At 51.8% G+C, this 26,965-nt stretch overlaps 10 protein-coding genes across 10 annotated transcripts; 4 read left to right on the top strand and 6 right to left on the bottom strand.

Moving 5' to 3' along the window:
- Nucleotides 1-716: 716 nt before the first annotated feature.
- N7477_005641 (14-3-3 adaptor artA-like protein) lies at nt 717-2,049 on the bottom strand (the record flags this gene model as incomplete). Its single annotated transcript, XM_056967304.1, has 8 exons — nt 717-1,073; nt 1,131-1,218; nt 1,287-1,561; nt 1,622-1,633; nt 1,690-1,709; nt 1,776-1,822; nt 1,884-1,891; nt 2,038-2,049. 8 exons carry the CDS (start codon nt 2,047-2,049, stop codon nt 717-719), a joined length of 819 nt encoding a protein of 272 aa, XP_056822058.1.
- A 2,281-nt stretch (nt 2,050-4,330) lies between these two features.
- N7477_005640 (calcium-transporting ATPase) lies at nt 4,331-7,580 on the top strand (the record flags this gene model as incomplete). Its single annotated transcript, XM_056967303.1, has 5 exons — nt 4,331-4,448; nt 4,503-4,660; nt 4,726-7,041; nt 7,095-7,417; nt 7,472-7,580. 5 exons carry the CDS (start codon nt 4,331-4,333, stop codon nt 7,578-7,580), a joined length of 3,024 nt encoding a protein of 1,007 aa, XP_056822057.1.
- Nucleotides 7,581-9,067: 1,487 nt separating this feature from the next.
- N7477_005639 (uncharacterized protein) lies at nt 9,068-9,478 on the bottom strand (the record flags this gene model as incomplete). Its single annotated transcript, XM_056967302.1, has 1 exon — nt 9,068-9,478. One exon carries the CDS (start codon nt 9,476-9,478, stop codon nt 9,068-9,070), a length of 411 nt encoding a protein of 136 aa, XP_056822056.1.
- Nucleotides 9,479-9,587: 109 nt separating this feature from the next.
- N7477_005638 (non-specific serine/threonine protein kinase) lies at nt 9,588-11,399 on the bottom strand (the record flags this gene model as incomplete). The annotated part of the gene is made up of 1 exon (XM_056967301.1): nt 9,588-11,399. One exon carries the CDS (start codon nt 11,397-11,399, stop codon nt 9,588-9,590), a length of 1,812 nt encoding a protein of 603 aa, XP_056822055.1.
- A 1,128-nt stretch (nt 11,400-12,527) lies between these two features.
- cdc43 (protein geranylgeranyltransferase type I subunit CDC43) lies at nt 12,528-13,892 on the bottom strand (the record flags this gene model as incomplete). The annotated part of the gene is made up of 3 exons (XM_056967300.1): nt 12,528-12,638; nt 12,744-13,141; nt 13,307-13,892. The coding sequence occupies 3 exons, from the start codon at nt 13,890-13,892 to the stop codon at nt 12,528-12,530; spliced, it is 1,095 nt and encodes a 364-aa protein (XP_056822054.1).
- Nucleotides 13,893-14,099: 207 nt separating this feature from the next.
- N7477_005636 (uncharacterized protein) lies at nt 14,100-14,834 on the top strand (the record flags this gene model as incomplete). The annotated part of the gene is made up of 3 exons (XM_056967299.1): nt 14,100-14,237; nt 14,299-14,709; nt 14,763-14,834. The coding sequence occupies 3 exons, from the start codon at nt 14,100-14,102 to the stop codon at nt 14,832-14,834; spliced, it is 621 nt and encodes a 206-aa protein (XP_056822053.1).
- A 236-nt stretch (nt 14,835-15,070) lies between these two features.
- On the bottom strand, nt 15,071-15,788 carry N7477_005635 (CFEM domain-containing protein; the record flags this gene model as incomplete). The annotated part of the gene is made up of 3 exons (XM_056967298.1): nt 15,071-15,450; nt 15,513-15,642; nt 15,702-15,788. The coding sequence occupies 3 exons, from the start codon at nt 15,786-15,788 to the stop codon at nt 15,071-15,073; spliced, it is 597 nt and encodes a 198-aa protein (XP_056822052.1).
- Nucleotides 15,789-17,427: 1,639 nt separating this feature from the next.
- Nucleotides 17,428-19,390, top strand: N7477_005634 (putative MFS transporter; the record flags this gene model as incomplete). The annotated part of the gene is made up of 6 exons (XM_056967297.1): nt 17,428-17,470; nt 17,531-17,667; nt 17,732-18,121; nt 18,172-18,627; nt 18,679-19,255; nt 19,320-19,390. 6 exons carry the CDS (start codon nt 17,428-17,430, stop codon nt 19,388-19,390), a joined length of 1,674 nt encoding a protein of 557 aa, XP_056822051.1.
- A 152-nt stretch (nt 19,391-19,542) lies between these two features.
- On the bottom strand, nt 19,543-20,805 carry N7477_005633 (uncharacterized protein; the record flags this gene model as incomplete). The annotated part of the gene is made up of 1 exon (XM_056967296.1): nt 19,543-20,805. The coding sequence occupies one exon, from the start codon at nt 20,803-20,805 to the stop codon at nt 19,543-19,545; it is 1,263 nt and encodes a 420-aa protein (XP_056822050.1).
- A 2,027-nt stretch (nt 20,806-22,832) lies between these two features.
- N7477_005632 (uncharacterized protein) lies at nt 22,833-25,591 on the top strand (the record flags this gene model as incomplete). Its single annotated transcript, XM_056967295.1, has 3 exons — nt 22,833-23,205; nt 23,275-24,297; nt 24,342-25,591. The coding sequence occupies 3 exons, from the start codon at nt 22,833-22,835 to the stop codon at nt 25,589-25,591; spliced, it is 2,646 nt and encodes an 881-aa protein (XP_056822049.1).
- Nucleotides 25,592-26,965: the final 1,374 nt, after the last annotated feature.

The following is a 26,965-nucleotide window of genomic DNA, read 5'->3' as shown; positions in this document are numbered from 1 at the left end:
ACCTTCGCATTCACCTTCCGCGAGAAGGTGGGATTGTCTATAGACCGAATGGCCTAAGGCGCTAAAGCACTAGGACACTAGGCTATATCAGGACAAACATCGCGTGATACTGTCTCAGCCTCTGCTACAATCTTCTTTATGAACCCGAAGCTGGCACAGAGAAGTCCGTCAGTCTTGAATTCTCAGGTCGCTCGATGACCTTTACCAAGGTGTTTCTTATCGTGGTACCCAACTCATGAGCCAAGTGTGAGAGCTTTACAGCTGAATCCGGGGCAGCTCGTCAAATGCTGCCAAAAAGTACCTTGGGCACATATCCGATTTTTCAACATAGTATGAGATCGCTGAGTCATGTCGTGACCATATCGGACGGGGGTACGCAGCATTCATCAGCCTACGACGCTACGAGCAGATGCCAAGTAAGGGCCCAGAAGGTGGAATTGAAAAATAAACACATTGAAACGTGCTGAAGTGGGAATAGAGACAATAAAAGAGAGAGAAATTCCACTCAGCCCCTTTTCTTCGCTCGCGTCAACCGAATATCAAACTCCGCCGGCCGACCCACACGGTCCCGAACACGTGCGAGATAGGTGCCGGTCCCAACCAAGCCACGCTGCGGTGAAAAACAAACAAGCGATTTGCATGACCACGTGCAGTAAGAAATGCGAACGCCCCCTTTACCAATTGGCATGCGGTTCGTCGCGAGCTCCCTCTGCTCTCTAGGACTCAGCCTCGGTTTCGGCCGGCTTGGCCTCTTCGGGCTTCTCCTCAGCCGGCACAGCGGCGTCGTCCTCAGTCTTCTCCTCCTTCGGAGCCTCACCTTCGTTGCCATCGGCAGAGGTCCAAAGGGTCAAGTTATCCCGCAGAAGCTGCATGATAAGGGTGCTGTCACGGTAGCTCTCCTCGGAGAGGGAGTCAAGCTCTGCAATAGCGTCATCGAAAGCCTGCTTGGCAAGGTGGCATGCGCGATCGGGAGAGTTGAGAATCTCGTAGTAAAAGACAGAGAAATTCAGCGCGAGGCCAAGGCGGATAGGGTGGGTGGGGGTAAGATCAGTCTGGGCAACATCGGTAGCGTTCTATTACCACGGATCAGTACATAGCACAGACGCCAAGAGCTATCAACTCTGAAATACCTTGTAGGCCTCGTGGGCAGCGGTAGCAGCAACCTTGCGCTTGTTGCCGGAAGCGAACTCGGCGAGATAACGGTGATAGTCTCCCTTCCTGTTGCTCGAAGTCAGCCATACTGCGCCGCGAGGCGAGGAGGTCGAGAATCTGGATGCGAGACTCACATCTTGTAGTAAAAGACCTTGGACTCGCCGGTCTCGGCCTTGGGGATCAAAGACTCATCCAGGACGTCAAGGACATCTTGGCAGACCTTCTCGAGCTCGGTCTCGATCTTCTGGCGATAGTCGCGGATGATTCCGACGTGCTCCTCGGAACCCTTGGACTCCTCCTTCTGCTCGATGGAGGAGATGATGCGCCACGAGGCACGGCGGGTACCGACAACGTTCTTGTAAGCGACGGAGAGCAGGTTACGCTCATCAACAGTAAGCTCGCCACCAATCTAACAAGAGAGGGTAAGTAAAGGATGCGGCGTGGAGAGGTGATCATGTGGCATTCGTACGTTGGCGACTTCCTATTCGACTGTTAGCCCGAGTATCCCGATGGTAAACAACACGAGACGCTACTGACCTTCATGTAGGTGACCATTTCTGGCAAGCGAAAACACACATGTTAGCACTCGTAAGCCCATTCTCAGTAGCCTACGTGAGTCTCACCATCGTAGCGCTCGGCCTGCTCACAGAGCCTCGCGAGGAACGTCTTGCTGATGAGGGGTCAGTACTGGCACTGCAGATGTCGGTTGGAAAGGGTGATATGTATCTTACTTCTCGCGCTATGTTGCGAGAACATGGGTCAGCATGATTCCAAACTCAGAAACTCCGAAAGGGGATGTCAGGGCACTGCGGCCCCAGAAGTGGGATTGCGATGGCGGTGACGGCCCAGGCGAAGCCCGATGGAGGGGCAGGAAGTCGAACGTACCTCAGAACCCATGATGAAAGTGTATGTCAGGGAGTGGGAGAGTTGTGAAGAGAGTGGGTATTATTCAAGAAAGGACAAGGAAGATCGGAAAGAGAGAAAGATGATGGTTAAAGACCAAGTGGGGGTGGAAAGAGAGGAGAGCGAAAGGAGTTGGGGGGAATCATAACATTACGTTCGATACGCTGTTCACTCGGGTATCCGGTACCTTAAGGCGCCGTCTTCCGTGTAATCTATGTATTCGCATTACGCAACTTCCAACTTTTGCCCAAGCACATGTTTTCCAGGAGGCTCTGCCGGTGTCAGGCACGCATCCTGAACTTGGGCGCATATCTATGGTGTTTCTATGCCATGAGTTGCGCGCCTCGTTTCCTCGTGGATTCAAGGCTCCCGGACCGTGGCATCGTTTACCTATGAGAATCAGCTGAAAGCGCGGTGGGCCCGCGTTTCTAAAGATGTCCCCAGGCGATAATTCTGGACCACTGGGTCCGGTTTAATTAAAGGGGTTTGTACGAGATTGGCGGTACGCTGGCACCATATATGCCGTTCGAGGTGTTCCTTGGTAGGAAAAAGGTCTCGCGATGACGATGATGCAACTGTATGCTCGGGTACTCCCCAGGGTAGAACCTTCCAGCCTTTCACCAGGAGACTGGCCGTGCTGTAGTGACCAGTCCCATTCGAACTCCACAGCCTGAAATAATCCGAACAACTTCAATGCAATATGATGGAGCACTAGTCTTCTCGACTCGATTTCCCCGCTGCAAGATCGTCACTGTACATCGACAGGTATTCTCGTGGTTTCCGCCTCGGGTACCTGCGAGCTTGGGATCCGAAATCCAGCTTCTCGGTCAGGCTTGTCTCAATACCTAGTCTATAGAATCTTGAGTCCCCTTTGTACGATTCCTGGATGTCATGTTTGAGCCTAGATGGTGAAAGAATTGTCCATTTTTGCACGGGGACTAGGAGCGAGAGGATTAAACCCTTGCTGTTTTTGGAATCGCGGTACTCTCCAAAGCTCCCACAACCCATGGCTTCCCACGGCTGCCGCCCTGTAAAGTCACCCACACCTTCGACTGTCTCGGTACTAGCCCTGACTCCCTTGTTCCATATAGCCTTTAAAATGCTTACTGCGGCGCGATGGCTTTCTAGAATCCTGTCTCCTGTTGTGCACTTTGCAACTATAGACCTGCGCACGACTGCTTTGGGGTCCCTCCACACATCTGACGGGTCATTTGCCATCAAGTTGCAGGTCTCAGGAACATGGAAGCATAGGTCATCAGGCTCCGCCAGCAACAGGTTATCTCACCAGGACCCAATGAGGACGACTCAACCAGAGCTCCCCAGCCGGGTGATGCAGGAATAGGTAGGCTAGTTTCAGCCCTATGCGTAAGGTGCAATTAGCGCACTCGAGATCTTTACCATCTGGCAGTAATAGTCAATGAAAAAGTGTGTTCCCAGGCGCGATCTGAGAGATACACCACGCCCCAAGATCAGCGCGCGATGACTTTCCACTAGCCCCCACCCTTCTCTTGCGCAAGACGCCGTATTAGCTACTTCCCCAGCCCTATAAAGTATCGGTTTGCTGGGATCAAAGCGTCGGGCTTGAGCTAAGATCTTTCAACCAGTGTGAAGACGCGAAAGGCCGTCATAGGAAACCCACTCAGCCCTAAGGGAATGGATCGACTGCGAATTGCAGAAAATGGTCTCTGCTGGGGATCAACCCGCCAAGCTGTAGACGATACTCCACACTTGGACGCCGATAGGTAAGAGAAAGATGCAGCCTAGAGGGGTGCCCCGTATCTCATCCCAGCTCTCGGCGGTGATTCTGGGAGATCCTTGACGCAAGTCTCAGGCCTGGAGACGATAATCCTCAATCAGAAATGAGTGTGTTGCTGATACTGGGGATTACCAATGAAGTTCGAGAACGAAAATCCCAGGAAGCAAATGGCTATGCAAAGCAAGTTGCAAGAGTAGAAAAGCGCGGAGAAAAGAGGACCCGCCTCAGCCCTGTGGCTCTTGCTGATTAATCACGCCCGATAGGGAATGAAATCAACTAAGAACACGTTGTGTCTCCGCTGGCTCCGCGATCTGAAGGAGAAGACTAGTTACTTCCCTACTTGTCCGTGACTTTCCTTGACTGCTATCTTTCGTTCCTCTCGTTTAACCACTGCTTGGCACCTATGTATTTCATCTGACCCGCCTCCCCACTTCTTTTCCTTTTTTCCCACTCCAGCTCTTCGTCTCCCCGGTCTGTCTCGAATCACCCCTCTGACTGGAGAAGGCCACCCTTCCCACAATGGAGAACTCTTTCTTATACACCCCGGCGGATGCCCTGGACCACTTCAATGTCTCGGAGCACAAAGGTCTATCTCTAGACGCGGTGCAGAAGTCCCGTCAGAAGCACGGTCCTAATGGTCAGTAAACACCTGCGGAGAACATTGCCCATAGATGCTAATTCGGTTTTGAAGCCCTTGCTGAGGAACCTCCTACACCAATGTGGGAACTCATCCTGGAACAATTCAAGGACCAGCTGGTCCTCATTCTTCTGGCCTCGGCCGCCCTCTCTTTCGTTCTCGCGTTGTTCGAAGAAGGTGATGACTGGACCGCTTTTGTCGATCCGGCTGTTGTAAGTTGACACATGTTCGTCCGCCGTGGGCATAGTACAGTACTTATTATCTTTTGAACCTACAGATCCTCACGATTCTTATCCTCAACGCAGTCGTCGGTGTCACACAAGAAAGCAGTGCGGAGAAGGCGATCGCGGCCCTTCAGGAATACTCAGCGAATGAGGCAAAAGTTGTCCGCGATGGAAAAGCTCAGCGTATCAAGGCTGAGCACTTGGTCCCCGGCGATGTAATCCAGATTGCTGTTGGTGACCGTGTCCCTGCTGATTGCCGTCTGCTCTCGATCCACAGCAACAGCTTCCGTGTTGACCAGGCTATCCTGACCGGTGAAAGTGAGAGTGTCGCAAAGGACACCAAGGCCATCAAGGACCGTCAGGCTGTCAAGCAGGATCAGATTAACATGCTGTTCTCTGGAACTACTGTCGTCAATGGCCACGCCACTGCTTTGGTTGTATTGACTGGCGGTTCCACCGCCATTGGTGATATCCACGAGAGCATCACTTCGCAAATTTCCGAGCCTACTCCCTTGAAGCAAAAGCTCAATGACTTCGGTGATGTGCTCGCAAAAGTCATTACTGTTATCTGTGTCTTGGTTTGGCTTATCAACATTGAGCACTTCAACGATCCCGCTTTCGGTAGCTGGACCAAGGGTGCTATCTACTACCTTAAGATCGCTGTGTCTCTCGGTGTCGCCGCCATTCCTGAAGGTCTGGCCGTCGTCATTACGACCTGCTTGGCTCTTGGAACTCGCAAGATGGCCCAGAAGAACGCCGTTGTCCGCTCCCTGCCTTCGGTGGAAACCCTGGGTAGCTGCAGTGTGATCTGCTCTGACAAGACCGGAACTCTTACCACCAACCAGATGAGCGTCGAGAAGATTGTTTATCTCAACAGCTCTGGAACCGGCCTCGAGGAGATCGATGTCGAAGGTACTACTTTTGCCCCCACTGGCCAGCTGTCTCGTAATGGCAAGGCCGTCGATAATGTCGCTGTTTCTTCGTCTACTGTCGCCCAACTGGCCGAGGTCACCGCCATCTGTAACGCTGCAACTCTCTCGCACGATGCCAAGACCGGTGTTTTCTCCAACATTGGTGAGCCTACCGAGGCTGCCCTACGTGCCTTGACCGAGAAGATTGGTACCACCGATGCCGCTATGAACCAGAAGCTCTTCAGTCTACCTGCCTCCGAGAGGCTCCACGCTGCTAGTGCTCACTACGAAGCCCGCCTTCCTCTTCAGGCTACCTACGAATTCTCGCGTGATCGCAAGAGCATGTCCGTTCTTGTCGGAAAGGGCAAGGAACAAAAGCTGCTAGTCAAGGGTGCTCCCGAGTCTATTCTCGAACGCTGCTCTCATGTCTTGCAGGGCGCCGATGGCTCCCGTGTGCCTCTATCCAAGAACCACGCCAAGCTTCTCGCCGAGGAAGTTGTGGAATACGGTAACCGTGGACTGCGTGTTATGGCTCTCGCCAGCGTCAGTGATGTGTCTGGAAATCCCTTGTTGAAGAACGCCCAAAGCTCCGAGGATTACGCCAAGCTCGAGCAGAACATGACTCTCATCGGTCTTGTTGGTATGCTGGATCCCCCTCGCCCTGAGGTTGCTAGCTCTATCAGGAAGTGCCACGAGGCTGGTATCCGCGTCATTGTCATTACCGGTGACAACCCTTACACTGCTGAGTCTATCTGTCGCCAGATTGGCATTTTCGGACCCAACGAGGATCTTACGGGGAAGAGCTTCACTGGTCGCGAGTTTGACAGCCTAAGCGAAGCCGACAAGTTGAAGGCTGTCCAGACCGCATCCCTGTTCTCCCGTACTGAGCCCAGCCACAAATCCAAGCTGGTTGACCTGCTCCAATCCCTGAACCACGTCGTTGCCATGACCGGTGACGGTGTCAATGATGCTCCCGCTCTCAAGAAGTCTGACATTGGTGTTGCCATGGGTACTGGTACTGACGTCGCCAAGTTGGCCGCTGACATGGTCTTGGCCGACGACAACTTCGCTACTATCACCGTCGCTATTGAGGAGGGTCGCTCCATCTATAGCAACACCCAGCAATTCATTCGTTACCTGATCTCGTCTAACATCGGTGAAGTCGTCTCTATCTTCATTACCGCTGCTCTTGGTATGCCTGAGGCTCTTGTTCCCGTTCAGCTTTTGTGGGTCAACCTAGTCACCGATGGTCTTCCGGCCACTGCGCTGTCTTTCAACCCTCCAGATCACGATGTCATGCGCCGTGCTCCCCGCCGCCGTGACGAGGCTCTTGTCGGTGGTTGGTTGTTCTTCCGCTACATGGTTATTGGTATCTATGTCGGTGGTGCCACCGTCTTTGGCTACGTCTGGTGGTTCCTATACAACCCTGAAGGTCCCCAGATTACCTTCTGGCAATTGGTCAGTCTTGATCTGTCTCTTCCTCAATTCTTATCTGCTAACTGCTATTTTAGTCTCATTTCCACCGTTGCTCTGCTCAATTCCCCGAGATCGGCTGTGAGATGTTCTCCAACGATATGTCCAAGTCCGCTTCGACCGTGTCTCTTTCCATTCTCGTGGTTATTGAGATGCTGAACGCCATGAACGCTCTGTCGTCGAGCGAGTCTCTTCTTACTTTCTTCCTCCACAACAACCCCATGCTGATCTACGCCATCACCCTGTCCATGGCTCTCCACTTCGCGATTCTTTACATTCCCTTCCTCCAGAACCTGTTCGCGATCCTGCCCCTAAACTGGACCGAATGGCAGGCAGTCTTGGCCATCAGCGCTCCTGTGATGTAACCTTTCCCCATTCCCGCAAACCTCCTGATCGTCACTAACACGTTCAATAGCTTGATCGATGAAATCCTCAAATTCTTCGAACGCCAGCTGTATACCAACCATGTTGCCGCTATCCCTATCGTCCAGAACGGCGCTGCTAGCAAGCCCAAGCAGGCTTGAAGAATGACGAGATAATCCGACGATATGACCTCAGGATAACCGGGAGTAGTATCTTGTTTTGAATAGAATAGATCTTCCTACTGAGTCAGATTTTCCCGTACCTTTTGGAAGGGGTTCGTTATATCACGATGATAGATGAAGAGTGCAAATTAATCGTTGCTCGCATTTTTACCCATGTTCTTGATATTCTTGATGTAGTCTTTCAATTCTACGCCTTAGCCCTCACGTTGGCTCGCAATAGCACCCCCACGCTTTTCCTTTACCTTGAGATCGCAAAGTCTGAGTTCCAGCCAATCCTTGGTCCCGGGTTGAATCCAGGCCTCAGCTGCAACCCTCTGCGCCAGAGTCTTTGGCCGTTGAGTCTTGTGATGACCTTCTTCCTTCTATGGGTGCGGAACTCTCCAAAGACCCATGAACGACCACGCTCAACCATTTTACCTTAGGCTTTCGCCTCTGTTTCGTCGTATATCTCTCATGCTGCGTGGCTTCCGATAGTGACTCAAGAGAAAACAAACTGAGATAGGTAAGTTCTGTCGGAAATTTCAAGGTAATCTCACTTTTGACAAATATAGCGATGCTTTTCATGACTCTCTTCTTCGACTCCTTATGCTTTCCCAACATTGTTTGCGTTGGGCATTCGCGGTCTTGGTCGCCATTACAAGCGTGACTCGGGTTTCATCATTGGGGGTGTATATGGCGGTGCAGTTGTGCCGCCTACGCTAGGTCATGTTGCTGATATGCGAAATTGCGATGATTGTTCCTACTATGGTAGGCTTCTTTGGCACTCTCTGCAATGACAATTTGTAACGAGTCTGCAATTCATGTTGTTGCTTGGACTCATGCTATTGCTGTGAACATTGTTCCTTCCTACGCGAGGACAGTAGATAAGCTGGGTGTAAAGCACGATTGGACTCCAGAATGAAAGTGACAAGGACGAGGAGGTGGCCATTTAAATGGACACAGAGAAGGGCGAGGCTTCGACTCATGATGACTGATGATATAACGCGGGTTCGTAGTTTTATAGAGTGACCTGAAGTGCTTTGAGTGTTTCGAATTTGTTTGTGCTGGATGGTAACAGGTAAGCTGTCATTAGGCGGGCGTATGTGCCAAGAAAATGCAGTAGGTCTATGGTAAAAATGCGGCAAGAATGCGAATCCGACAATAGGTATCTGGCCTCCAAAATCAAGGAGATGAGTCATAAGAAAAGTTGAAGCAGAGCGCTTCATGTGGTGTTATTGAGCAGGAAAAGAGAAATGAAACGAAAAGATAGTCGCGGCAAAGAGACATTCAGCGCATCATAGGTGCAATGTCTCGTGAGCTTGCCAGATAAGATGCATAGGAAACGCAGTAAAAAGAACGCATGTTGTATGACACCGCAAACATAGGGGTATAAAAAAAAATACAAAACAACTCTACCTTCTAACCAATTGTAAGAATGAGATCATGGAATGAACGCAGAAAAGCCTGCGTCCAATGCAAAACAACCATTATTTTGTAGTAGCTGGCTCAGGGGCTTCGTCGGCATGTTCGATCGCAGAGATAACCTCTGGATTGGGCTCAGGGGATCCAGTCACCGCAGAAATCAACACATCTGCCTTTGATGGAGGGGAGCGCAGCGAGGACGAACGAGGGGGAAGTATTGGGCCTGTCTCGAGTTGAGGAGCAGGTTCGAGCACAGGAACTGCAGTGTCTTTCTCAGGAACTTCAGGGCCAGTGTCCTCAGGACCATCAAAGTCGTCGACTTCTTCGATTTCCTCGTCATCTTCCTCTTCTTCAATGATCTGACTTTTCCGCGCCACTGGACGTCCCATAGAAACACTGGTTTCATCTTCAGGTTGACCAGGAAGAGGGGGGTGCAGGGTCCCTTGGGTTGTCGTCAAGTTTGAGGTGTGAATCATAGGACCCTTGAATGCGGATCGCTTTCGTCGTGCAAACACCAGGCTCGACGAAGGAGAATACAAGATAGGTCCAGGCGCAGCCTCATTGAAATTTGAAGGACCGGCACCTTCATTGATTCCCCTGTGTCCCCCACTGGGACCACGCACCAGTCGAATGTTGCTTGGAAAATGAGCCGAGGCGCCCGGTGTTGTTGGCAAGACTTTGATGGAGGAGTGGGGGGGACTTGGAGATCCTCGCCGTTGGAGTCGCAACGGTGTCAACACTATTGGATGAGATGGAGGATGCCTTGGAGTGAGCACGTGTGTGATGAATGCTGCGTATGGACGAGACAGAAGAGGATGTTGACTTGCGGCCTCGTAGACCAGCAGAGGAGCGTCTGTAAGATCCACGAGGAGTAATAGGCGAAGGTGATAACGAGTTTCTGTTGCCAGCGTGGCTGGTGTTCAAGGTTTGAGGCTGACGAGGATAGGAGTGTCGGTTTTGACGGTAGGAGGCACTGCTGGGCGCTAAGCTGCTGGTGGCAGAAATACGTTTGGACTGGGTAGGAGTGACCACCTCCTCAGATAGATCGCCTGCAGGAGATGACGAAGGGGGCTTTTTCCCACTGTCCTGGCTCTTGGCAGGACTGAATTTCTCCGCAAGGAATTTCCGTGAGCTGGCTGACTTGGCGTTTGGAGATCGGGCTCGTTTGGCTGATTCGACGAACCAATGCTTCAAGGACGCTAGCTGGCTGATAATCGGATGATGTCGCCGGCTAGTGCGACGATGGAAGATGCCACGATGCTGCGCCAACTCAGGCTGTGACGCACTCACATGCAACATGCTGGGCCTTGATCGTCGCTGGTCTTTTGGCGGAGGAATCGGACGTCGTCGAACGGACGCCGAAGTATTTGAGCGAATAGACTCCTTATCAAAGGGCGGAGAGGGCGTGGCTAGTTCAGGCGTGTGTACAGGTAGAGGCTCAGGAAGTGCAGGGAGTTCCGGAACAGCCAGCTGTGATGGCAGGCTTCGCCTGTCGCGACGCCCACGATCTGACAACTGAGACGCCGGATGTACCTGGCCTTCTTCGTCGACCTCCAGCAAGGCGGAAGACAATTTCTCGAGTCGGCTGCTAGCAGCACTTAGACGACGAATATTCTTTGCCTCAACCTCGCGCTCTCGACGCTTGCGCTCTCTCTTTTGTTCCTTTCGTTGCTCCTTCTCAATCAAAAGTGCCCACCACCCGGCTAATGGATCGCATCGTTGAGCCAGAACATTCTCAATGACCTCGTCGATATTGACCCCTGCGCTTTTCATTCGTTGTAATGTGGTCTTCTCCAATGGCGTGGTGAAAGGAGATGGTCGAGGAATCCTGAGAATGGCAAGCTGCTCAGGGGCATGCTCCGCGAGGAACGGATGCGCGAGGATCTCTTCTAGGCTCGGTCGAATCAAGGGCCGCTTAGACAGAAGAAGGTTGATCAATGCTTTGGCCTCATCTGTGAACTTCTCGTTGTAGATCGGTTCCTCCGAAAGAATCCGGGTTTTTGTGACTTGGTCGTCATCGTCGTCGTAAGGTAGCTCGCCTGCTAAGAGCGCATACAGAATGATTCCCAAGCTCCAGACATCCACTTTCTCACCAGCATATTTCTCTCCCTTGAGCATCTCTGGCGCGCTGTAGCAAATCGTCCCACAGAAGGTCTGCAGGTAGCTCGCCTTTCCTTCATACTCGCGTGTGAATCCGAAGTCGCAGAGCTTCACGTTCTCGTGTTTGTCCAGCAGTATGTTCTCCAACTTGAGATCCCGATGTACACATGACTTGCTGTGAACGTAGGCCACAGCTCCTACCAGTTGTGTGAATATCCGTTTCACTTTCTCGACCGGTAGCGGACCGTGGCGAAGAAGGTAGTTATATAATTCGTCACCTAGAGAAAGAGCGCGCATCAGTCAACGGTCCTGCGGGCTGAGTATGCCCGTCCACTTACCAGGACAGAATTCCAGGGCCAGCCAAACTAAATTCTCCGTCACAATAACCTCGTAGAGTCGCGCAATATGGGGATGTAGGAATTGGCGGTGATGGTGGATCTCGCGCGCGAGGTTTGTGTCATCCTTGCGAGAGGATTTGAGCACCACCTAGGTTATCTCGTTAGCCCGTCCCTCCCATGAGACCTGGCATGCGTACCTTGGAGCCATTGGTGAGCTTGTGCGAGGCGAGGTAGACTTTGCCAAATGAGCCTTTCCCAATCAACCTGCCTAGAGAGTAATTTCCGACGCTCCGAAGGTCCTTCGACGAAAATTCCCTAGAAGGCGGCGCGTTAGTCATGTTCTATGTAGCAAAAGAAGAGGAACGTACTCAAGCAGTTCATTGTAGGAATTGGCAAGCTGGAATCACACGCGACCACGACAGGTCTCTCAGTCAGCCATATTTGTTGCGCAATCGGACTGGGCCCAAGGGAGCGCAGCAGAGAGCTTCGAAATCGAGAACCCGCAAAGCCCACAGCCCGCAGCCTCCAACCCCTAGCCCTCCGGCTCGTCGACACGCACCTTTTCCTTTTGTTTCTGGCTTTGAACCCCCGCTCTCGTCCTGGGCGGCATGTGTTATGATCGATCCCCGGGAATGCCGGCGCCGGAGGTCCTTGCGCGAATCGAGTAGGGGGGGGAAAGGAGTGGTGGGCAGGTTTGCCATTCAAGGAGTGAAGTGTGAAGGAGTGACGGGGAGGTTTGTGAGGCGGAGGGAAGAAGGAATGTGCATACAAGTCAAGAAAGACGTCAACGGGAACGTGGTGGACCGAGGTGGAGACTTCGGCTGCGGACTCGAACGACTTGATTTTTATTTTATCCGCCCCTGAGTTTACGATATAGTGGAGGTTGACGCCTTGGACTCGGTAGGCGGAGGTCCGTTCATGGTATGACATCTTCCATTTCTTCTTCTAGTGCCAGGGAAGTGACGCTAAATGCCGAACTACACGTTCACTGGTAACCAACACGGGGTCAACGCCTGCGAGCCCTGCCTCATGTTGAAAGGCCAAGGATACCATTCCGAAATATGAGTGGAGGAGATCTGGATTTGAGTCAGCCCAAAGTTGCAAGTCGCAAGGTCACCATTTGCCATTGCCACATTGACGCCTTACCGGGAGGATCCCCGACGGCCTTGCCAAAGCCACCGATGAGGTGTTGCGTCTTCTCCAACAGATATCGGCGGTTTCGCCTCTCATCTATCACCGAATATCGATCCAGCATCTACGTCGGTGAGCGATGTATACTTATGTTCATGGAAACGATACTTACCAGTAGTGTCGCCCCGTTCCAAAACGAGTAGCAGGTGTCTGCCACCTTGTTGCACCGGCCATTAAACCCAGCGCACGCGATTGTGTCGCCCGCGATCTCCGCTAGACCGGGCAGTGCGAGTACTCGTTCCTTGACTGAGCCAGTCTCTATACCTACCTCCTGTTCATCGCTGCTCTTGGTCTTGTCTGCATTTTTGTCTCCATCCTCATCCTCATCCTCATCCTCATCTTCGTCTTCATCTTCCTCTCCACCAAGATTGTCAGTCTGTCGCGATGCCAACCAGTTCACCAGACTCTCGAACTTCGCCGACCCCGGCAACAGCAGATCCGCCTGCTGTTTGTCAACTGTTCCCCGACGCAGAAATTCTAGAGATCCGACTGCGCAATATGTATGACCACCTGGGACGTTATGTTAGGAAAACGGTTCGTAGAGGGAAGGTAGAAGATACGGACTATGCGACTCGCGGAAGGGAGACTCGGCCATCCCCCCCGTCGTATGTCTAATTCGAGCAACCGTTAGCATGGCCATGTCCATATCAAGGGATTAAATCTTCCTTACCTGACACTTCTCAATAAATGATATTAACCCGGGCACATCAATGTCTCGAACATCCTTTGCGCCTTTGGCATCTCTACCTCGTAGAATGTATCGCGTGCCAGCCGCGCAGCAACAGTACCTGAGATCACGGTTTCCCTCGACCTTCCCATTAGGGCCGAGAATCTCTCCAAAGCTCCCATCGTCGCGCTGCAACTTGGGTAGCCATTGGAGACACTCTCTTCGCTTGACCCGAGACAGGTCGTCACCAAGAATGAGCAAGTTCACCAGTGCAAAGAATGTCGCCGGCACATTCGCGGGATCCCAGACTTCATTATCTTGCGTCCGCTTCTCCGCGCCGAAATCCGTTCCTGAAAATCCACGGAATCCGCCCGTCGGCACCTGGCAGTGGTAGAGCCAGTCGATGTACCCTTGTCGCTCCTCTGGTGTTGTCTTACTTTGTAGGACTCCGAGTACGTCCAATCCAGAGAGAGTGAGGTAGGCGAGGAGCATGCGATTGGAATCATTGGAGATGTAGGCCGACGGAAGGAAGGTCTTGAGGCATCGGAGGTAATATTTCACATGTCGCTCCGTATTAAAGCTGGGCTCAAGCATTCTGTCGATGGCGCTGCAATATTCCAACAGCGTTATCCTGCAATCCTCGCAGTTAATCTATCCGATTTGCGTTGGTGAGGTTGGTAGTGGGGGGTGGTTCTGATCGGAGAAGCTGCTTTCCCCACATGCTTCACAATACGCGGCCCAGCCATTTCGTTCCCAGGGCCACTTTTCGTCTTCACCAACCCAACACCACCCGCTGCCAAAATGGTTCTGATTTCGTCCAAAACCTTCATCCAGGCGCACGCTGTGCTCCTGGTGGTCGTTGCCGGGTACCTGATCAAAAGCCCAGAGCTTATCACTGACTCCGACATGGTGTTCATGATGGGAGAAGCCTTGCAAATTGTACAAAATCTATCCGACCTTCTCCGCATCAACCAGATCTTCCTGACTAACAGTGGCACAGAATTTCCCTGCCGTAACGAGCTCCGTTCAGTCTCCTTTCGCCTACTGCGCCATTCCGCTGCTCGGTGAGGCCCTCATCGATCTTGTGCTCCTGTCTACGATCCCCTTCCACGAAGCTTTGGACGAAGCTCTGCCCTATATTCGGCCTCTGCGAAACGGAAACCTCCCCGCTGAGGATCTCCAGATTTTGGCCAAGCTTCCCGAGTACATCACCAAGTCTCTGACAATTTACTGGAATGTCTGGACTACCATCGCCGGATTCCGATTCGCCGCGTACGGCGCCCTCTCTCTATTCATCTACCTGGGCCGCGGCGCATCCTACTCTTCTGCGGCCGCGGTCACGGGTTTGAGCCTGTTGAAACACCGTGTGGTCTTCATGTACGCGTTTGTGGAGATGATGACGTGGTTCTGGGTTCGTACAACCCCCATTCATTCCTGCGTGGTTGAACTGACATCTAGATACAGGCATTCTCAACTCTCCGCCAGGAACGACAGGAGAGACTGACCAAGCTGCTGGAGGATGCCCGCGAGGGTTGAGCCTTTGTGTTCTTACAGAAAGCCGGCTCGTACCACAGCGTGTAACACTAGAATTAAATATGCTTGTTTCATCTGCTAAAAACTGTCATCACTACTTCATAGATAGCATTTCATTGTCAGAGCACACTCTGCATTCTCAAGAGAATCCTCTCATCCGAATTTCTCCATCGATCAACATTGTGAGATATTGCGATATCACTAAAATTGGAGCACAGAAGACTTGGGCAAAGCCAGCTCTAAACAAACATTGCGAAAGCGGCAGCGACTCCTGCGGCAGCCAACAGAGAGGAATCCTTAGCCTGGCCAATAATCGCGGCGCCGGTGGTGGCAGCGGCAGACGAAGCAGCAGAAGCCGCCGAAGAAGACGAGCCGGTAGTAGTAGTAGTAGTAGTAGTAGTAGCTGCAGTGGCCTTGGTTGAGGCCTCAGTCATGGTTGACCCCGAGGTTGAGGTCGAGGTCGAGGTCATAGAGCCGCTCAGGGTGGTGCTGGTTGCAGTCTTGTTAGTCGCAGTAGCGGTGGTAGTAGATCCAGTGCTTGAGCTCGAGCAAACGACGGCACTAGGGAGGCCAGTCACACCGCCAGCGGCACAGATCTTCTTGGCTACCTGGAGGGTAGCTGCAGGTCAAAGAGAATCAAGGTCAGCACATGAATAAGTCGGCGGTGGTTGGAAGACGTACTCTCCTGGTCAGACTGGCTGCACTTGCCAGCCACGCAGCAAGCAATGTCGCTCAGGAAAGTATCACTCTTGCAAATGCAGGCCACATCAATGCCACAATTCGCAGGAATTGAGTTGGTCGCGCAGGATTTCTGAATGGTCCAATACATCAGTATGCAGTTCTCAGCCTCGGGGACAGGCAACAACAGACCGCGCAATCGGGCAAATCACCCAGACCTTGAGCAGCGGTAGTAGACAGCAGAGCGGCCAGAGCCAGAGTAATCTGAGTGAGCTTCATGGTGATGAGTCGTACAATTGAAGTTGGGTGAAGACAGGAAAGGGAGAGTCCAGCGCTCTCCGCTTTTTGTAGAAGCTTCGCAGTCTTGAAATTCGCATTTGGAGCCAGGGGCTCACAGATCCAATGATTACCTCGCCTCTCTATACCCCGGCGCCTGGATCATTGGGCGTAGTACAACCATGGCCTAGCCCGTATTTTATGGGGTTCGGCCTTGTACGAAATTTTACAGTATGGGTCGTGTTTGGTGTGCTTGTCTACGTCGTGGCAATTTCGCGTGGTCGGGCTCTTAGTCCGGCACCTCTAACTATAGCTATATTACGTTGGGGGGTTATACGCTGCTCACTACAACTTCGTCGAACGTCTCGGGGCATATATATCAAATACTGCCTCCAGCTCTCCAGATTCCACAGTCTATTCTTCCCGGTATCTCATTAGCCAACCCATGCAAGATCTAAAGCTTGAAACCAAATCTACCTCGAGGCACAGATACTCACTTCTTCATATTCAGTGCTTCTCTCACTTCGAGTCCACCTTCATCTCACCTGATGATCCTTATTTCTTTCTTTTTTCTGCTCTTGCCGACTTTTTTGCTCTCATTTACACGCCAGTATTCCAATGCTCCATTTCTCTCACTCTCTCTGTCATCTCCATATTTTACTCCCTATATATATTTATGGCTTCATATTCTTATTTCCTGATACTCTGCTGTTAACATACGACTCTCTCACCACTTTTGTGGCGAGTAACCACTTCCTAAATCTCAATACTCACTGTCCAGCACCTTTCAATTTCAAGAAGACTCCATTCCACAAGCCATCTCAGCACGGCGTAACTCCTGTTCCAGTCATTGCGGCCAAGTTTAACGTTGCATAGCAAACAAGTGAACTAACCAATCTTCAGCACGTGGGTTTGTGTGCCTGAAGGACAATCGCCACGCAATAAGACTGATACCGTACCGAGTAATACACGGACAGAGCTGAACAAGGTTGCGCTCAGGGCGCCTCAGGACTCCACCAGGCAGCCAGACCCTTTTTCTTTCCCGAAATTTGGCTCGATCCTGGGGTTCAGCTCCGTGTTGACTCACTTCGCCATCTTGGATAAGAATACAGTCACCTAGCTAATCGTAGATATTCAAGGTCTTAGTAGGTCTGGGTAGATACCATAAGCGCTGTGTACAAGAAGATGAGCAAATTTTGGAAAACGCATTAAAAGATGCGATTACCTCGGCGCCAGGGCTGATCGGCTCTACGCTCCTCAACTAAGAGGAAAAAGCCAAAATGTGCTAAGTAGTTTGCAGCACGATCGGCATCTTACAGGCCTATTTTTACAAGGCAATCATGCCGACCTTGAGGACAAACCGCAGCAGCCCAATGCATTCGGCATGACAATACTGGCGGGAGGATTTCCACTAGACTTTGAACCGGGCCCGGTCATCTTGTGAAGCTATTCGGACCATCGGGCCATCTTGATCTGACCTACCTTCTCTTCATGTGAGCCCCTTTTTGAAATACGTGCTTGATCGTGGCTTCTCTGGTACTCAATAGTTGTGGTCCAAGCCATGTCCGCTCCCTCTTGATTGAGACTCTTTCCCCCCTCTTTTGCCCTTCGCAACCACCCGTCAATCCCGTTAGTCCTGATCATGGGCTTGGGAGTGCTTGACACCAAGACCGAGCAGGTCCCCGGTGAGATCGCGGTCTCTGCTGCTTCTCAACATCAACTTGACTGATAGTCTGCATGCTTAGGTACCTCCAACATCTATGAGCAAGACCAAGGCGCAGGCGATCAAGTGCCCCGTACTTCACAACTGAAGTTTGACCGCGGCAGCAAAGTCCCAATCATTCTCGTGCCACAGCCGAGTGATGACCCCAATGATCCGCTGGTATGTCGAGTCCACATACACATTCACTTGGAGCGGAATGGACTGCTGATCTCGGTCGTTCTAGAACTGGCCGTTATGGAGGCGCGACCTCATCCTCGGCATTCTGTCCTTTGTGACAGTGCTCTGTACGACGCTCAGCTCCATCATGGCTGCCAATACCGTCACAATCGCCGATTATGAGAACATCACATTCGAGGCGGCTGCACTGTTGACCGGGTATCATCTGTGCGGCGTGGGAGTTGCAGGGATTCTTATCGTGCCTACAGCACGTGTCTGGGGCAAGCGCCACCTTTTCCTTCTCGGGCACGTCTTGATGATTGTGAGTTGTATATGGGCTGGTGCGAGTGGGACAAATGAGACCAGCCTTTTGTGGGCCCGTATCTTCCAGGGAGTCGCTCTAGCACCATTTGAAGCACTGGTCAATGCCTGTGTCGGTGATCTTTACTTCGTCCATGTGAGTTCAACGTCACGTCAGAAACCGAGGGAAAGCTCATCAGGTTCTAGGAACGAGGAAAGCGGATGGCAGTGTCCAACGTGGCTCTATTTGGTGCTGCCTTTTTGACTCCGGTCTTTGTCGGGAAAATCACCAAGTCGCTCGGCTGGCAGTGGTCCTTTTATTTCGTGGCAATCTTCCTTGCGGCCTCGCTTCCGCTTATGATTGTATTTGTGCCGGAGACTGCGTATCGGCGCCCAGACTATCTCAATACGGACTTCAAACACAAGCGGTCGACAAACCCGGATAAACCATCCGATTACACCACCAATGAAGAATCCAAAGCATTCGTCCCAGAATCCGGAGAGCATGGGTCTCGAAATGAAGTTTTTGCAGGAATGATTCCAGAGAAAGATTCTCTTCTCAAATCTATGAGGCTCTTCAATGGACGCAAGACAGATGAGAATTTCTTCAAGCTGCTTTTGCGGCCGTTTCCTCTGTTTTTCTTCCACCCAGGAATCATGTTTGTATGTAAGATTGGTGCCTTTTCTGGTTTCAATGCTAACCTCATGCCTCAGGCTTGTTTGATTCAGGGCGTTGTCATTGGCTGGGCCGTGTTCATCGGTGTCGTCTTAGCCATTGTCTTCCTTGGTCCGCCACTATGGTTCGAAGAAGACAAGACAGGATATCTCTATACAGGAGCTTTCATAGGGTCTCTGATCGGCCTAGTGCTGTCGGCTGTCCTTACTGACTTCATGACTAAGATCATGATCAGGCTTAATCGTGGCAAATATGAGCCCGAATTCCGACTACTATTGGTGGTCTTCCAACTCATCTTCGCCGGCATGGGTCTCTATGGGTTCGGTTGGACTGCCAGTGATGTGATGAAATACCAATGGCTACTACCTGATGTATTCTTTGCGTTTTTGATCATCGGCATGGTGATGGGCGCGGTCGCTGCCTCGCTTTATATTGTCGATGCTCATCGTGAGATCGCCGTCGAGGCATTTACCTGTCTCCTTCTTTTTAAGAACATGTTCAGCTTTGTTCTGACTTTTTATGCATACGACTGGTTTGCTCATGGTGGTATCAAACACACCATGATTGTCATCGGCAGCATTCAAGTTGGCATCTGTGCCTTGAGTGTTCCCATGTGTGAGCATCCCCACCAAAAAAAACACATTGATTTGTACCACCCAAGCTAACTTCTGGTTCTCAGATGTCTTCGGAAAGTGGAACAGGCTGCTGGTTGCCCGGTATGATATTCTCGAAATCCTGCACCTCTGGTGACTTGATTTTCCAATATTCTTTCTACAATCCCTATAGGAGATTTTAATAGGCATGATATGATCACAAGTTATAGATTATGTCCGTTTGATTGAATGTACATGAATGCATTTGACAGCTCGGCACGTCATGGCATGTCGACGGCTTTAATGAACTCAAACGTCAGATTTACTGCCTGCGGTCTTCCCACGGGCCTTCTCAACAGGATATTTCTGCAAGCTCTCGTACCACTGTATCGTAGACCCAATCATGAAAGCCCATGATCCCCAGAAAGTAGCAAGTGTAGCCTGGTATTCGACGCCGGAATGCATAGTTGCGGGTCCCAGTGCACCGCAGAGGGTGAATCCGATACCCCCAATGAAGTTCCAGGCTCCGATATGCCATCCGAGAACATGAAATGCAGGTTTGTACCATTTCTCCTGTGTCTCAAGGGTGAACAAAAGACCACTTAGGATGAAGCCGAATCCACCAACAATCTGCGGTACCCAGTAGACTCCATCTGTCAGATTCTGACTCATATGGTCGATGATTCCAGGCAGACCTGTGAATCCCGCGATCCAAAAGACGGTGGCGGCAATAAATTGGACCAGTGATGCCAAGAACCCAAGCTCGTGCAGGTAATGCGTCCGCAACTCGGTCAGGGAAGGCATCCAGCGGAACGAACCTCCCTCCGGCAGCTCGGTAACATGGCCCGCAGACGCAATATGATGTTGATGAGCTCGGGGCCTCCCGGCACCAACAAGATTTTTCTGATTGGCATGATGATGTGCGCACGCATCCTGGTCCGGCGTCATCTTCGTGGTCGCATGAGCCGCCTCCACCCTCCCAAGCTCCGTTTCAAGAGCCCAACCAAAACAACCAGTCTGATTGGCATTGACGGCCTCAAGAAGAAGTAAAACACTCCCGATCTCAAAGACCGTCGCGCCGATGAATCCGGTCACGCCCCCACCGACTAAAGATTCTGACGGGAACTCACTCGCCGGGTCTTCAAGCGGTAGCCACACAAAGAACGCATTGATAATCCAAATCATCGAGCCAAGCGTAAACGTTGTTGCAACAAGGTATGACACATCCCAATATGGCACACATGTAGCCATCCTCCATATTCCCCTGGCTACCGCCCTGAACCCCGTCGTCAGCGGGGGCGTGGGTCCTGCGTGTGGCACTCGGTAGTCGACTTGCAGCGCATGGCGACCTTTTCGATTATCGCGCGATCGCCAGAGATGGTGAATGTGCTCTGGCAGGGTGATGGGTCCGGTTTTGAATGCCTGATCTGGTGTCCCCAGGGTTGGCGCGTACCGCGCCCAAGTGGGATTCAGGAAGGAGAGTGGCCCTGAGACGTGGCTACGGCGGAGTTCGAGGCCGGGATGGTGGTGTAGAGGCTCCCGGCCTGGTTGGAAGGTCGCGTTTCGAGGCATCGATATGTATGGGCTTCGTGCAGGCCGAATGGCCAAGCTTTGTGTTCCATGATGGTGGAGATGCACGGACGCGGGGGTGGGTTTATGACTTGGTTCCTGCCCTGTTTATGGGTTCGGTTGCGTCAATGGCTTGACTTGGAAATTTTCTTTCAATAAAATGTTCGGCACTTGGTGTATTGGGTGATTACAATAAAGACTTCACTAAGCATATTCTCGCATTTACTGTATGACGGCACGCTTCAGTTTGTACAGTCCAAGTGTGTATTCGAGATCATTTGATACACAAGTTCCACCAATCTCACTGGTACATAGTCTTGGTATATGCCTTGTACCTGAGATGAAATCTACCCATTTCCCCAATGAAGAATATTTAACGACCCAATCACCGCTAACAAGATCATCACAGAGAGGTCCCTGAACATGGCCAATTAACCGATGCGGGAAAAGCTCCTCTGCTCAATCCAGCTGTTAAGACCAAATCCCGTAAGTCATAACGGTGTGAGGGAAAAATATTTGGGTCATGAAGAAGAACCTGTAAATCGATGTTGCCATCCTGTGTGTAAACCCCCCTCATTCGAATTACGTGACGTGCATACGTATCTCTTGGGTCGTGTGTGACTGTCGTGATTTGCCCAGGTGGTTCACGTGTGATTTTATAGGTACACAAGCCATCAGAGGTTGGCTAGACTTTTCAAGAGCAAGAAGTGCTTACTGAGGTGGAGTCCTGATGAGATAATAGAATTGGCTCGACTGAAATTTGGGGTGCCGATCCCGACAGAGTGAATGGGTACGCAGCAGTCATCGTCCATGTCAAAAAACGTGCGCATGAACCGTGGAGGAGTTCGAATAGAAAATACTCATAGATATATTTGATGACCTAGTATATCTCTGTGATGTACCTTGATTCGGCAAAGATAGTAGACCTCACAAAGAGTACTTTGGCTGCCATTTGGGAAATGATGGGGGATTATTGCCTTCTCTCTACAGTCTATCGCCAAGGTTGGTGTAGAGATGTGTCTCGTGGTGACCACGGCCACATCTCATTATGAAGTAAACCCGTAAAGCAGGTGAACCAAAGAGGAGCTCTGGTGGGGATTCCCGCGGAGCAATTGTCCGATCGTCCATGGATCATGAGAAAGAAGAACCATGACCGGCCGAGAGAGAGAGTATAACCCATGATGCAAGGTAGAGAGATCAGTCCAATTCAGATGTGATGCTAAGATGGCTTTGACAATGCTGCCCAGAGACAAAAGGCCCATAGTAGGGCCAATAACTCGGCACCTCGGTGCATCCCGAAAGTCATGACAATCATCACTCGGTGTAGTTCACGAGAAGATTCATCTTCCAAATGAGTCTCACAATTTACCGGCATCCCGGGTGTAACCTTGGACAGGGAAAGCAAAAAGGGAATGGCCGAAAATCGACAAAAAAAAAGTCCCCACGTCACTCAAGAAGGTCGGCGGGTATCGAAAGCGGAAATAGGGTAGCTCCCCGCAAGGGCAGCGGCTCTCATTGATTCATCGCTCAATTTGACTCGGGCGCGATGATGCAATGGGCTTTTTCCCTCCCTCCACTCTGTTCTCCACTTGCTGAGCTTGGGCCGATCATCGACCCTCCGTTGCAGCCGACGACGTCACGGGGTTCAAAGAAGCTTCCGGCCTTCCATCCCATCCACTCTCTCTTTTTTTGACGGCCCTCCCATTTTCTGGAGATCGCGAATGCCAGACTTCCCTTCACGCGAGGTCTCTCTCCACCATGGCTACTGCTGAGATGCCCTCGGGGCCTAGATCTGCTCGTCTCGCTGATGACGGTAAGGAACTGATCCTCGAATCCACTATGCGAACCCCGTCCTGCGAGCGCATTGATCACTGACTTTCCCTTGTGCCTGAAACAGCTGCTACTGCTGCGCTATATGCTGTGAACATTCGACGCAAGGCATCCGTTCGCGACAAGCCTGCGCCCGAGGCACTTAATTCAAGTGAGTGCGCCCTTGCCCGCGGGGCTAGATCCTCTTGTACTAATCCGCGATGCTTCTCCGACTAGATCAACGAGTGATCGTCCCGAATCTTAGCCATGCCTCAGCCGCATCTGCTCTCGCCCATGCCAACCAGAAACCCATCGAAGTATGGCGCCCCGGCAGATACACCGAGGCCGAAAAGGCTGCCCTTTGCGTGAAAGACTTCTCCCCACCCGAGTTTCCTCAGCCTAGCACTGGTTACAGCGCAGAGGGACTTGGCGCCGCAATTCTGGCCGTACGTGAGCAAAGATCGACCAAGGCCGTTCGAGAGAAAGAACTCGAAGACGAGCAAAATCGTGCGCGAGAGCAGGAACGGCAATCGAAGGCACTCAAGGCAGCCACTGGGGCTTATGCGACCCGAAAGAAGGCTGATTCGGTTTCATGTGAGCCGGTAGTCACGTCAGAGCCTCATTATGCTCTCACTGCAGCTGAAGCATCCCAACATCTCGTAGATGAGGAAGAAGAGCCATTTTCCAACCTGGATGATGCAATGGAGGCCAGCCGCATAACGCATGCTGCCAATCAAAATATCAAACTCTACACTTCATCCCCTCCCCTTGTCAGCGAAATCCAGGAGCGCAACCGGAGAAACTCACTTCACGCTGCGGCCCTTGTCATGGCAAGAGATATGTACGATGTCACTGAATCCAAGGACGTCACCTATGCCGACCCTGCACTCTCTGCAGCTCAGAAAGGCCACGTTCAGGCCATGGCTCGGTCCCGGAATACCGTTAGTGGCACAATAGGCACGACCGGCCGGGATGCATTAACTCTACAAGACGCCGCGCAGAAGCGTGCCTCCGAGAAGCTGGCACGCCTGAGAAACGAGCAGGCAGATATGCAAGCCTACTATGGAACTACACCCCAACCACAGCGCTCGCGCTTGACCACTCGCCGAAGGAGAGCGTCCAGTGACGCAGATACGACACAGACCGATGCCGAGCAGTCAAGACACATCCGTCATCAGATGACTAACCTGCGATCAAAGCTCAATCAAGTAGATGAGAAAAGGCAGCGGGACCGCGATTTTCTCATGGAAGCAGCTCGACGCAATGTCGATCAGACTATGCAGGATATGGACATGAAGCTCTGGGCCGACAGTGGTCGCGCCCCTCCATCTAGACAGAGGGAGTGGGACGAGTCAGCCGAGGCTCGCGTTCGCAGGGAAGCCGAAGCTTCGGAAGCGAGCAGTGCGATTTCGAGGGCGAATGCGAACACAAACGCGAATGTGGAGCGTGTGAACATCGGCGGCCACCAGTACATGGACATGGCCGACGTCGAAGCTGTCGCTCGCGCACGCCTGCAACCCACACTCGATGGGATTACGGACCAAGCTGAACTGCAACGGGCCCGCGAGCTGGAGGAACGTCTGGATGCAGAGGAGGAGGAAAGACACGCCGCTATTGAAGAGGAGCGCGAAGCCGACATGAGGGCGGCGGAAGCTGACGTGAGGGCCGCAACAAAGCAAAAGAAAGGTAAGTACTCTAGAATTGAGATTTAGGGACAAAGCTAAGCCCAGAACCAGATTCCAGCAAGCGTGAATCGAAGGGAATCAGTTTCTTCCAATTGTTGAGGCGCAAGAGCAAGCGAGTGCCTGACGAGAAGCCTGAGACAGAGGGAGCAGCAGCTGGGAAAGAGTCCACTGGGTTGCCCAAAGGCGAGGACTCACAGGTAGCCGAAGGAACTGCTGTTGCTACAGGGGCCGCCACTACTGTAGAGACTGTTCCTGCGGTGGAGATCACTCCTACTCCGGAAATTTCAAATGCCCCAGAAGTTGCGCCCACCATAGAATCTGCCCGTGCAGAAGAGGATGCTTCTACTAGGGAGATTAGAAACGTCACTCCACCCGAAGAGACTGTCCCTACTGTGGAGACTGTGGCTTCCGTTCCCGAAGATGCCGCTGCCGAGGATGCCTCCGCTACGGAAGCTAACGCTACGGAAGCTAATGCGCCACCGGGACCCTCAAGATTGTCCGGAGAAGAGGCCGTTGCCCGAGAATTTACCAAGGAGCCCGAAACGCCCGGTGATGCAACTGTTTTTGCCGCTGGCCCCGATGCAGCCCCCGTGAAAGTAGTCAGTGATCCTGTTTCACTCGACGAGACCACCGGTACACTGAGATACTATCCCGAACCACGGGATGCTGCCGCCGTGGGCGGTGTTGCATCCATGCACACGGTCAGCCCTATCACGAGTCCCCGGGCTGACTCAAAGTTGAGGACATGGTTCCGCGACCGCTTGGTTCACCGCTCTAGTGGACCGGTCCCTGTGTATCCCCACCAGCCCGGGCCAGACTTCAACACCGACAGCGAGATTGGCTTCTCGGGCGGAGCTGCCCTGAGAGGACAGAACGAGACTCGCGGTGCAGCGCTGAGCTCACATCCCATCACCGACGACGACTTCGATCGGCGGTCAACCAACGGCGCCGAAGTCAGCAGAATGTCGACCTATGACTCGGTCTCCAGTGGGCAACTCGAGTCCAATTCTGGCGGCAAAAGACAGCGCCTGCGCAGAAGCTTGATGAAGACTGTGGGCCGCTCTAGTCAAACTTCCAAGGCCAACGATGTCAATGAAAACTCGCGTTCTCGAAAGACATCTGACGTTGGCCCTGAACTCAACGATCCTGATTCCAACATTCAGGGCTTGCGAAATAGTGCCATTGAGCAAGGTCTACCTGTCCCGCCTGTTCTTGGGGGACAACGCCAGCACTACAGGGCGCGGGTCGAGGTTCTCCGAAGATCTGTGATTTTCATCTACTTGTTATTTACATGATAGTCCGGAGTATGCTCCAGGGTTGGCGTTTTTCTGAATTTCTGTAATTGTGTTGGTGATCTAATCGGCGCCTTTAGGGGAGGGTTATTGAGATCTTACGACTAATTTGTACATACACGACGAATCTATTTTGGTTATGAAATTCTCACAATCAGCACTTTATCTGGAATCCCGGGATTCTTACATAGCTTCTCCATGGTTCATAGCTCGTCCAGCTCGCCTATGTCGCCACCCATGTCGGTCATCCTCCAATGCTTTGCTTTTGGGGGGCCGCCCCGCAATGTATCATGACCAACATCGTCTGACTTCATCTTAATTTTGAACCCCGACCATCTTTACAAATATGACCGTCAAAGGTTGCATGGGTAATAAATCTGTCGGAATCCCACCATATTCTATGGGTATTCGACCAGAACATGTAACCGAGTTCGAAAGACTCCTGTGGATGAAAGCCCATATACGACCCCCACTCACCGAATGAGTACTGCATCCGATATGACAGCGACGACACTACTCTGTTCACAGCAACGGACATGAAATATAGCGCGAAATCTACGCGCGAGTTCCGCGATTCCTCGGGTCTTCCTTTATTCGAAGCCCAGAAGGTGTGGTCGCCAGGCTGGAGGTATAGAACGCCGTGGCGGGTTAGATTGCCCGGGTGCAAGGAAATAGACCTGGTGAACATTCAGCTCAAGGGCCTCATGCATAATCACTTTGAGGTGCATTTCGAAATCCTGAAGAATGAAGATGAGAAGATGGTGCATCTCGTCGTGCAGCGGGTCTCGCCTGTTTATCGAGTTTATGATGTCAGGGTAGCTGGCATCAAACTCGTGGATATACGTGGGAGTATGGAGAGAAACAGATCTGTACCGACTGAATGTACCGACTCAATTTCAGAATTCGTCTGGAGGGACCTTGCCCCCGAGGTTAGTGATGGAGGTTAGGGTGGCGGAGAATTTTGATATGTCTCTTGTGAGTTTGAGCTTGAGTCTGGGTTGAGATGGGATGAGGCTTTTGGCTGATGATGATAGGCTTTTCTAATCGCGGTTATCGTTTGTGATGCTGGGTTTAGCGCAATTCCTCCACGCACCACAAGTCGAATGCATGCTACCTTGGGTATTCCTTGATGCGACTGAATGGTCTCTAATCAAGCTCCATAACTAAGATAAAGGAAAGCGTTATGGTTCTTAGCCTTCACTGGACTGGCTTTGCAGGTCCAAGGCTCCGGAGAGGCTCTGGTCAAGCTGCTCAAGTCTCAAGTGCGTACTCGGAATAAAAGTCTACCTAGAAAAAAAAAAGAAAAAGACCTAAACTAGGTGGAGCGATCTCCTCAGCCAGACCAAAGGATTTATTTTGGCTCAAGTAGCGCTTGTT

This window comes from Penicillium maclennaniae, assembly GCF_028827695.1.
Source record: "Penicillium maclennaniae strain IBT 15551 chromosome Unknown utg000005l:1.0-2652337.0:1.0-2654196.0, whole genome shotgun sequence".
Classification (NCBI taxonomy): domain Eukaryota; kingdom Fungi; phylum Ascomycota; class Eurotiomycetes; order Eurotiales; family Aspergillaceae; genus Penicillium; species Penicillium maclennaniae.
Note: the sequence above shows the minus strand (reverse complement) of the source record. Positions and strands in the feature narration are given on the sequence as shown.